The sequence below is a fragment of the Fukomys damarensis genome, unplaced genomic scaffold (genome assembly GCF_012274545.1).
Source record: "Fukomys damarensis isolate Sample0158 unplaced genomic scaffold, DMR_v1.0_HiC HiC_scaffold_33, whole genome shotgun sequence".
Classification (NCBI taxonomy): domain Eukaryota; kingdom Metazoa; phylum Chordata; class Mammalia; order Rodentia; family Bathyergidae; genus Fukomys; species Fukomys damarensis.
Genome location: NW_022900945.1, coordinates 24,707,777 through 24,719,164, shown reverse-complemented (window position 1 = coordinate 24,719,164; position 11,388 = coordinate 24,707,777). Strand labels below are relative to the sequence as shown.

Genomic DNA, 11,388 nt, shown 5'->3' with positions numbered 1-11,388 from the left:
GCGGGCGGCCTGGGTCGCTTCCGCTCTTCCGGTCGGCGCCGAGTGGAGGCCCCGCGCGTTCGCGCGCTGACTTTGCCCAGTTGCCTGTAGGCTTTTGCGGCGCGCGGTGATTCCACTCAGTGTTGACCCCTGCTTCTTCACTGAGAGTTTCCAGCCGTTCAGTTATTATATACGATTTGAGGTACTTTTGAAGTATGTCTGCTTGTAAGAGTAAAAATTATAAGGAGCGAGTACCAAATCTGAAAATGTTATCAAGTAAGGGTTTCAGAGAATAAGAAAATGCTAAATTGTCGTCATGTAGAGTAGGTGCGAGTCCTCTCTACAGGGAAAGAAATTTAGTCACACAAAGCAAACTGCTTGGGATGGTATCTGTTGTGCTCCAGTATAACTACCACATGCTGAAACAAAAACTTTGTAATAAAAAAAAAATCTAACATGGGAATTTAGAACTTGAATTCAAAATTTAGTCATCCCCCTTACATCACAAACGCACACTGAAATGTAGCAAGGTTCCTTTTAGGGTTTTATAAAAAAGATTTTTTTAACATAATGAAAGTGCCAAATTTATTGTTTTAGAACCTTCGTGATATGATTTTATGAATCCTGAGAAAAATTTTTTAAAATTGAAAGGTGGGGGGTATATTTTCATTGTTAATTGAAAATTGGTTTTACTTAAAATTACTTTTTAAAATTTATCATTGCTAATGCATTTATCCCACAGTGAATTTTCATGGATCATTACTATATGCTAACCACTGCTTTGGGTTATTGTAAAGTATTAATAAGCATAAATCCCTTTTGCTCTTAAGGGAGAAAGATAGTAAACAATTAAACATATAATGTCAATTATCTGTTAGTGCTATAAAGAAAAATGCAGGATGAGAAAGTAGAGGATTTTATGGATTTTTTTGTTTGTTTTTTTGTTTTTTGAGATAGGGTCTCACTATGTAGTTGAGACTGGCCTTGAACTCACTATGTAGCCCAGGCTGGATCTGAACTCACAGTGATCCTTCTGCCTCAGCCTCCCAAGTGATGGGATTACAGGTGTGGGCCACCATGCCTGGCTGAGGATTTTAGATAAGGATTATCTTTTTCCTATAGGAGTGCATCGGAACTAAAAATACATACAAAATTTTTATTCTGAACCAAAACAATATTATCTTTTATGCTAGAATTGGAAATCAAAAGTTCTAACAGTATTTGCTGTTAATATAGGAGGATTTTTGTATTAAGTCCCACTTTTTTTTCTCAAAAATTCTTTGTAATTTTTAAGAAAATCTTATTTGCAGTTTTGTTTAGGATAAAGAATTCAGGCATATAAATGTTAGTCTTAAGATTTTCTGATTAAATTCCGAGGTAGCAAAACTACATAAAAGTGGTCTGGTAAAGTTTTTTTGTTGGTTAAAAATGCATACTTCTAAAATTAGACTGGAAACATTACTTGTTAGACAATATAAAAAATAACTGCTATTTTCATTTACGATTTTCAGATAATTGTTCAGGTTTTGAAATTGGTTATATGCATAAAGATATTAAAACTCTGTAAGCAAGCTGGGGATGTAGCTCAGTGGAAGAGTACTTACATAGTATATATAAGGCCCTAGAGTTGATCCCCAGTACCTTAAACAAACAAAGCAAGACAGGTTCTGTTAGTATATTTCTAAATGACTCTTCTGCCTGCTATGCTGTTATTTTAGGCCTATTCGGGCTTCTATTTTTCATTAATAGTCTAATTGCTTTAGACATTTGTAAAGCCACACTAATTTTTTACTATCTCTTTTTATTAATATCTGAGTAATTAATAAATTGAGGAAAAGAGGGCAATTAAACATGTTGGAGAGGGACCCCAATAACTAAAACAATGAAAAACCTCACAATTCAGTGTTCTGGATCAGTCCTAAAGTATTTGCAGGTTTAACACTCTTACCTGTAGCATTTTCTGAAGAGATGAACATAGGTACATCTTCTGCATCACTTCTACTTGTGTCTCATGCCTGTATCAGGGAAGTCTCAATGTTAAAGAAACATCATCTAAATTAGCAATGAGGCTTTCTCCACAAGATGGTGCTCATATAGTTTCTTTGATTTAAATTTCTATTCTGAGGATAAATTTGCAGTATATTAATGACCTCATAAGGAATAGAAATGTAATTTAAGTTTTATGATTGGTACATCTGTTTTCATGTTTTTACATACAGAATGTGCTATCATGTTTCACAATTTAGAAAAAATTCAATGTAGTGTTGATTCACAGGGGGCGATAACTGGAATGAGAAAAAAGTAGCATATGCCTAGAAGTGGTGACGTGTATATTGAAGGATGGGTAAGAATTTGCCATGTGGAGAATGAAAGAAAATGCATTCTAGGCATTGGGACAATATGAGGAGAGGACACAAGTGTAAAAAGACATTAATGAGTAGAGAAGCAAAGAATAATGAATTTCTTTAATGAAGCATTTTGGAGGAAGTTATAGGTGATGAAGCTGGAAGACTTGTCTGTGGTTATATTTTACCAGATATTCTGGAAAATTAATGATTCTGCATTACTTCTTTATATTGTTCTGTATCTTTGTAAATAAAATATAAACTACTTTTATTTTATCCTGTAGATTTATGATAAAGTCCAGCTTTCAACAATGCTAAAGTCAAACGACTGCTTGTTTCCTGTGAATAATTTGTTATTCGAAAACTCACATGAAGTTGAAAAGTCTACCTCTGAAAAATGGTAATATAATGTAGTATTTTAGATTTTAAAAATTTTAAACAGTTTTAATATTTTCTCAGTAAATAATGAAAGGGGAACAGTTACATATTTGGAAAATATGGAATTAAAATCTGAGGAAGTAAGTGAAATTTAACATGTTAAATGTTGACATTTAAAATAGATTCTTGCCTGTTTGCCTTTCATTTAATGCATTTCTGCTTTGGTAAGTTATTTCTGGTCAAGGTAAAGGCTGGAAGTACTAGAGTAGCTTAGGATAAAAAGTGATGGCACCTTTTGGAAACAATGGCAGTGTGCCACAGGCCAAGTGTGATAGACAGGAAATACAGATGGAAATAAAGATACAAGATCAAAGACAAGAATAGAAAGTAGGTATTCTCTTAATACCACCTTTTATTGATTTTCATATAGAAATTGTTCTCAATTCTTAATTTTTTGTTTGTCCTATTGTATTAGCCTATGCCAATGAAACATTATTACTTCATTTATTTTTATTCATATTCATTCAAATATTAACTGAATGTTGAAAGAGATGTTAAAAAGAATGAAATAAATATTTACTTCAAAAATTTAAAGTCTAGCTGAGGTTAAGCACACATATGGAAATGTCATTAATAAATAATGTGATCATGTAATTCATCAGCCAGACTGGAATATTTTTGATAGTAAAGGAGTACATCCAACTAGAGAAGCAGGAGTTAATCAGAACCAACCCTTGGGCTGGGGATTTAGCTCAGTGGATTCACTGCCTGCCTTGCAAGCACAAGGTCCTGAGTTCAATCCCCGATACCAAAATAAATACATAAATAAATAAAAATAAAAAAACAACTGATCCAGGCAAATTTTGGAGCATATGGTTATCTTTCTAACGATGCAAAATAATAACAATGTGCGAAGCAAATGATAAGCATATCTTCCTGTGATGATCTTTCGGATTCAGCAGGAAGGTCAGTCATCTTGGGCAAAATGGTCAAATCAGACTTTATGGCAGTAGAGAGAAGCGTCAGGTGGCTTGGCATTTGAAGACAGAGTGTTAACAGATAAGGATTTTTTAATGTTGTTATTTGCTTTTTAAAATCTATGTGTTGAAAGCCATGTATTTAAATCAACAAACTTGAACAGTATATTTAACTATAAAAAGCATTGTGCCAAATACTGCTTGTATAAATGAAAATAAAAAATCAAAACCCTAGGTGTTTACAGTCTAGAGAGTATCAGATCTATTTACATATTTCTATCTGTTTGTCTTTCTATTAAATCTGTACACACAATAGGGAATATGAGAAATATAGGTAAGTCTGTAAGAAGAGAAATCTTAAACTATGGAAATTTCTTGGAAAAGGTAGGACTCGAAGTGTGCTTCGAATGAATGTATAGGGTCCAGTGCTTAAAATCCTGCCTGACATGGAAGTATTTAGTAAATAAATGTTGAATGGGTTAATGAATTGATAAAATAGTGGAATTTTTATAGGTAAATGGGGAGTCAGGCAAGGTACAGGGTAAGCAAAGTGAAGGAAATGTCTTTGAACAAAAACGTAGCACAGAATGTATTATCTGTTACATGTTGTATTAGTCATCTTTTTGTCATTGTAACAAAAAAAATAAACTTGAGGTGATAACTTACAGGAAGGAAAGATTGATTTTGGGCTCACAGTTTTAGAGGTTTCAGTCCATGGTTAATGGGCCCATTGCTTTTGGATCTCTGGTGTTCACATCATAATGGCATCCATCATCATGTGGCGGAGGAAGCCCTTACCTCATGGAAGCAGAGTGGCAAAGAGAGACAAGAAGAGGCTGGAGTTCCAGTGTCCCCTTCATGGGCACATCCCATGTACTCCCACTCAGCCCTGCCTCTTAAAGGTTTAGCTACCTCTCAATAGCCCTGTGTGTTAGTTACTTTTCTCTCATTGCTGAGACAAAATACCCAATGCCCAAAGTTGGAGAGGAGGGGGTTTATTTGACTTATAATTTGTAGAAGTTTTAGTCCATAATTGGCTAACTGCAAGGCAGAGATGACAAACAGGCATGGAAAAGCAGAATAAACATGGTGCACACAAAGTAGCAAAGGCAACAAGGGAGAATTTTAACACTGCCTCCCTACCCCATTTATCTTATTCAGACTACTTAAAGCAGTCAGCACTCACACCCTTAATTCTAGTGCCTTTGAACCTAGCATTGCATCATGAATCAAAACACTCTAAATCAAGCTTATGATACATGAGGCTTTGGGGAGACGTCTAGATCCAACCCTTAACACCCACAACCTTTAACACACAGGGTTTTGGGGGGCACATTTAAGCTATAGCAGGTGTATAAGGAGCATTTCAGTTTGATCTAGACTAAAAGGTATGTATAGGAAAATTAAAACTAAGCTGGTATAAAGCCACTAGAAAGTTTACTATTATTTTTGAACCACTGAATGATTTTGAATGGAGTTGCATGATGAACACAATTATGAATTAATGTAGTAGGAATGTGTTAAATATGTTAGAAAGAAAGTCTAGAGGCAGTGAGTGCTGTTAAGACATAACTGTTCTCAACCAGGCATGAATTGATTAGCATCTTGATCACAAGAGTGACAAGAATATGGTGAATTTGAGAAGTTATTATAAGGAAGATTCAGCAAGACCTGATAGTTGTCTTTATATAATGAGTAAAAAACATTATTATGGTTCGGATTTTGGTATTGCAAGAATGGTATAAAAAATAGGGAATCATAAAGAAAGTTTTAATTTTACAAGGACGTGGAATAATAGAGCTTGATGTGTGTTTCTTGTATCTCTTTCTTCTTTCTTGGATTTTTGGAATACACTATTCTTTGCAGAAAAGAGTTAACATAGTAGTTCTAAACTGCTACCCTTGAAAAGGACTGTTTGCAAAGTTGGCCTTTGACTGAAGTCTGAAAACTTAGATTTCAACAAGGTTCCCATCATTACTGATACAGTAGCGCTCCCCATATATACACTGCATATACAAATAATATTGTTTAAGCTGAACACCTTCTGAGATTCTGAAATTTATGTGTGAGAGATATTTGCATTATTAATACCCAATTAAAAGGTCTGGATATTGGGTCCCTAATGAGCTTTCCTCACTGGTAACATTTCACATATGATATGTTTTCATAGCTGATTAGTTAGAGCAGTGGTGGCGAACCTATGGCATGTGTGCCACCGTGGGATGCTTGTGTTATTGAAAGCTCTAAAAAATTCTCTATCACTGATGTAGAGCATTAAATGTATCCTGTGTGACTCCACAAGACAGAGCCTTTGGAAATTTGTGCTTGGTTTCCCTTGGAGTCTACCCCATAGCAAGGAATAGAACTATAGGTTATGCTAGGGATTTGTTGAACTGGGTGTGATCGAGGGGACCCTCTGACATAATCCTAAATTTCAAATGATCTGGCCTATTGTCTGGCAGTCTGTCAGACATTGTCAGATAATGTGTTCTAGGTTTTTTATTTGGAAAATATGATCATAGGAGCTATGTGCTATAAGAAGCAGAAAAATAAAAGACTGAGTATGTCTCACTTAAGAGAGCTTGACATTCCTAAATGAAGAGAAAAAGTAAATCATAAAATCCTTGGAACTTAGAACAGGCAGGCTACATGGTGGTCTTCTTATCTGTATTTCCTGGTGCCCAACATTTATCTCTTTGCCCTAATGAAGGACAAGTCAACTTTAATGGGAAAGCAAATACTAAAGCACTATTGGTTAACAGTATCACAGCTGAAAGATAAAGAGGGGTAAGAATGCCAAAAGCGTGGCACAAATCACATTAGTTATTATAGGCTTATAAAAAGATTGTAGATCTCACCTGGTTTCTTAGATTTTCTGTAGTTTGTAGATAGCGTTGGGCCAAGAATATTTGGGTTAGGACATTAATTTGTAATATTGTTCTAGAATACCAGTAGTGATGGTGTGTACACATTGATGATACATGATTAAGAATGAGTTAGATTGTAAGTGATTTGTTATATATTATTGTTAAAATACTAAAGTTTAAAAATGATTTACTTGTTTTTTTAAAGATTAGAAAAGGTTAAGTTTCCTGTCACAAGCATTTTAACTAAATAAAATGAGGTGGAGTTGTCATTTTTTAAGTAGCACATCTCACACAGCTTTATTATTAATCTTGTGACACAAAAGGGAAAAAGTGTTAAGAATATTCTTCTGTATAGGGATAAGTCAGTGGTGACAGAAAGTTTACAGAAATGTTTAAGGTTCTGTAATTGATAATACTTAGTAAATACATGTGTGTGATGTTATATCTTAAATAACATTCATATTTTTATGTCTTATATAGCTTTCCAGATGATGTAAAATCATTGGGTTGGTTTCTCCCCCCTGCTCCATTGATTTCAGAAATTCCAGATACTCAGAACTTAGAGGAAGAAATAGAAAGTCATAAACTGTTAGGTAAATTATTATGTGTTTATTGTGAAACCAAATTCATGTGGTGTGTGTTGACATAAAAAATCTAATAACACATTAAAGTATTAATTCCTTCATTTTAATGGAATAAAATGAAAGAGGCTTCTCATTCAAAATTGTGATTATCAAATCTTAAGATGTAAAACATCTCCATATACACATTCATATGTGTGTGTGTATATATATATATATATATATTACATAATGCGCTATCATACAATTGTTTTTTTGTTCTATGAATATTTTTCCCCTTACCATTAAATTCCTGTCACTGATGTTCAGTTTTTCTTTGCTTTTTATTAAGGGTAAAATCCTCTGGGAGCCAGATCTCTAAAGTATATTGAGTGAAAAAAGCAATAGGTAAAAGATTATATATAGTTTGGGACCATTTTTATAAAAATCAAAAAACAGTCATGCTCAGTCTGGAAATGTAGCTCAGGGGTTAGAGTATGTGGTCAATATGTGTGGAGCCCTAAGTTCAACCAAGAAAAAAGAGCATGTTTAAATGATGTGTGTTATGTAATGTGATATTTCTGATAATATTTTATTTTTTAAACTGAGTAGTAGATTCATGCATATAGATTTTATTATTAAGCCTCACAATTTACATATATGCTTTATATATAAAATAACATACTCTTGAATGTGTCAAATAGTATTCAGCATGAGTAATATACATGTACTATATGTATAAATAGATGGTATAGCAAATTTAAGTGCTAAGTTTACTAAATTCTGCCTAAAACTTCCATAAATTCTTGAAAATTCTCTGTAAAGAAGCCTTCAAAGTCCATCATTTCTAATAAAAACATTTCTTCATCTTGATTTTAGGAGCAAGATTACAAAATTAAAAGCATTGTATCATATAAATATTGTATCATATTGAGTAGTGTTTTATGATTGGTTGTTGTATTTCTGTATATAAATAATGTAAAATTTTAAAACTTAATTGCTTGTATAATATCACTTGTAGTAATTAAAGTAGTTAAATATTACTCTTATGGGTTTCTTTTTTCTTTTTTGATTTCCTTATGGCTATTTCTGTAGGTTGGGTGTCAAACTTATTTTATAATATAGGTTCTATATACATTGTGAATTTAGTTTTAATAATTCTGAATTAATTTCTGAGCTCCCTTTAGAAAAAAAACTTGTATGTATTTTAAAACATATATACTATTATAAATGATCTTATTCCTATAATAATATTTTCTCTCAGCTTTCATATATCTAGTAAACTCTTTTGAAAGTTTTTATTAAATCTGTCCACTGTAATTTTGAAAATTAGTTTTCAGGATGCACATGTAATAACTAATATGTTTTATTTTTACAGGTCAGGCAAAGAAGCCAAAATTATTAACATCAAATTTAAAAATTGCTAATGGAGATACAAATTATCTTTTACCAACACAAAAATTTAAATTTACCTCTAATAAATATGAACAGGATTATCTAAATTTAGGACAAATGGATAATACTGACTTATCACATGTTTCTGAAAAGCTGACATATGGGTCTTCTCAGAGATACACAAATCACTTGAGCAGTGAGATAGTACCTGAGATAAATGTTCCTGATGATACTGAATTAGTTAATATTGTAGAAGATAAAGGAGAAAGCACGTCGGCATTTCGAAAAAGGTAATTAGTTTTATGAAATAAATACTATTGAGCAAATAAATTTGAATATTTATATGTACATTCAAAAGTATTAAATATGACAGTATCTGAATGAGAAAAAAGTATCAAAAAGTAAAATTTATTATATGCTAGACATTTTGTTAAGTCAAGGATTCCATTCATAGGTTCTTCCTTTCAGAGGAGTAAATAGTAAATAAGTAAAACTAGTTGCCTAAATACTTTATAGTATGACAATTGTTTTGGTGAAGTATATGATTAGAGCAGGAGTTCTCAGTTTTTTCATCTGTATCCCTTTACACTTAAAAATTATTGAAGATTCCCAAAGAGATTTCATTTAGGTTGGTTATATCTAATATCTAACCATATTAGAAATTAAAATAAAAATTTTAAAAATTCCTTTGCTAATTCATCTTAAAATCATGCTAAACTCATTACTGGTTAACTCAGTGGTTTTATTTTTAAAACTTTATTCATCAGCAGGTGAGTAGATTAAAAATGATGTGATATATATGTACAGACCCCAGTTTAGGATGGTTTGACTAATGATTATTTTACTTGATGATAGTATAAAAGCAATATATATTCAGTGATAACTGTACTTCAGTTTTTTACTTTTGGTCTTTTCCCATGCCAGTTGTATGTATTAGCATAATTTCTCATTCTGGACAGTATACTCACTGCGGCTCCCTGTCAGCCATGCAGTCACAAGAGTAAACAACCAATACTCTATAGTATATGATGATTTTTCACTAGGTTAGATGTGTTAAATACATTTTTGATTTATCATGGTTTCAACTTACATTGAGTTTATCAGGATATAACCCCAGTGTGAGTCAAACAGCATCCATATATGCAATGAAATAACATTCATTCATAGAAAGCATAAAATCCTGTCATTTGTAAGAACATGGATGAATTTAGATCTTATGTTAAGTGAACTAAACCAGACACATAGAGATAAATTACATGATCTCACTTATAGGTGGAATCTTAAAAAAAATTGAATTCATGGAGATAGAAAGTATAATTGCAGTTATCAGAGGTTGGGGAAAAAGAAGGAAAAAATGAAAGATATTGGTTAATAATGCAGAGTTACAATTAGGAGAAATATGTTGTTGTACAAGAGAACTGTGATTAACATATTTCAAAGTAACTAGAAAAGATTTAGAATGATCTTGTCAAAAACAATAAATATTTGAGGTAACGGATATATTACACTGATTTGTCTATTACAAACTGTGTATTGTATCAGAACACACATTGTACCGTCTTATGGATAATTATTTGTCAAACAAAAATAAACTAAATATTAAAAACTTATTTTTGAAAATTTAGTGAGACAAATGGCTTTTTAAAAAATGTATTTTGATGTATTCACCAACTCAAAAATAAGGTGAAAAAAATGTTATCTCTGGGTAACATTGTTTAGGGTGTTTTTTTTTTCCAAATAAAGGATCTGTTATGTGGATATAATTGATAAAATCATTGGTTATTTATAAATGAACTAAATTTGTAGCTCCTCTCCCTCCTGAAAGTTAAAAGAGGAAGTAATAAGGGCCAGAAGTTCCAACACTAACTACACAATTGGTTTCTCTTGTTATTAGTCTTCATCCTGAAGGTATCCTAGGGCCCTTCAAGGATCAGCTCTTTAGTACCCTATAAACTCAGGTTGGCTTGAGGGATCTTGTATGAATAACAAGAGATACTTCGTCATTCCAGTTACTCAGGAATTTTAAATATGTTAAGAGCTCTAACCAGGAACAAGAGAGAAAAATAGGTATTTCTTATATATACCATGTTATGTTAGTTTTCTATTATTGTAATAAAATGCCCGAGCAAAACAGTTTTAAAAGATGAAAGATTAATTTGACCCACACTTTTGGTGGTTTCAGTCTATGGCTAGTTGGCTTTGTTGTTTTTGGTCCTGTGGTGGGACAGCCCATCATTGTGGAAAGTGTAGTAGAGAAACTGTCCACTCATGGCCAAGACATGGAGGAAGGTGGGGAGGGGGTCCCACTGTCACCTTCAAGGGAAAACCTCCAATGACCAGAAGACCTCTCGTTAGGACCCACCTCTTAACATTTTGTGCCAACTCCAAATAGCATCAACCTGAAGACTGAGCTCTTTCTTTTTCTCCCCTTCCCCTCCCTTCCCTTCCCTTCCCTCCCTTCTTTCTTTCTTTCTTTCTTTCTCTCTCCCTCTCTCTCCCCCTTCCCCGCTTTATCTCTCTTTCTACTTGGTACCCAATATTGAACTCAGGACCTTATGCTTGCCAGGCAGGTGCTGTGATGCTGAGCTATGTCCCAGCCATGTCTGAGCTTTAACACATAGGCTTTTGGAAGACATTCCAGATCCAAACCTACATAAGGGTTTATTTTGGGTCTCTTAAATATGCCAGCCCTTATGCCAGTCCCACATGGGAGCTTTGGAAATATTTGAAATTAGTGTTGGGCTGGGGATTTAGCTCAGTGGTTCCACCACTTGCCTCACAAGCGCAAGGACCTGAGTTCAATCCCTGGTAACAGCAATAACAACAAAAAGTCCCTCAAATTTGTTATTTTTTTCAATGTTATTTTGGCTATTCCAGATTTTGGGTA

General features: G+C 33.2%; 1 protein-coding gene and 1 long non-coding RNA gene across 11 annotated transcripts in view; one reads left to right on the top strand and one right to left on the bottom strand.

The window, feature by feature from the left end:
• The first annotated feature begins 70 nt into the window (after window positions 1-70).
• Window positions 71-11,388, top strand: part of Hfm1 (helicase for meiosis 1) — a 97,759-nt gene continuing 86,441 nt past the window's right edge. For 8 of the 10 annotated variants that reach the window (XM_010614654.2, XM_019206137.2, XM_019206136.2 and 5 more), the window contains exons 1-4: window positions 129-181; window positions 2,609-2,724; window positions 7,027-7,139; window positions 8,485-8,791. In XM_010614654.2, the coding sequence (XP_010612956.1) occupies window positions 2,636-2,724; window positions 7,027-7,139; window positions 8,485-8,791 (509 nt within the window). In that variant the 5' untranslated portion in view covers window positions 129-181; window positions 2,609-2,635. Of the gene's footprint in view, window positions 182-2,608; window positions 2,725-7,026; window positions 7,140-8,484; window positions 8,792-11,388 lie in introns of those variants that run through there. The other 2 variants (XM_010614656.3, XM_010614655.2) reach the window with 2 other exon arrangements.
• Window positions 127-2,005, bottom strand: LOC104855714. Its single transcript, XR_778450.2, has 3 exons — window positions 1,928-2,005; window positions 1,584-1,620; window positions 127-198 (listed from the first exon to the last, which is right to left on the bottom strand). It is a non-coding gene; the product is annotated as an uncharacterized LOC104855714 (long non-coding RNA).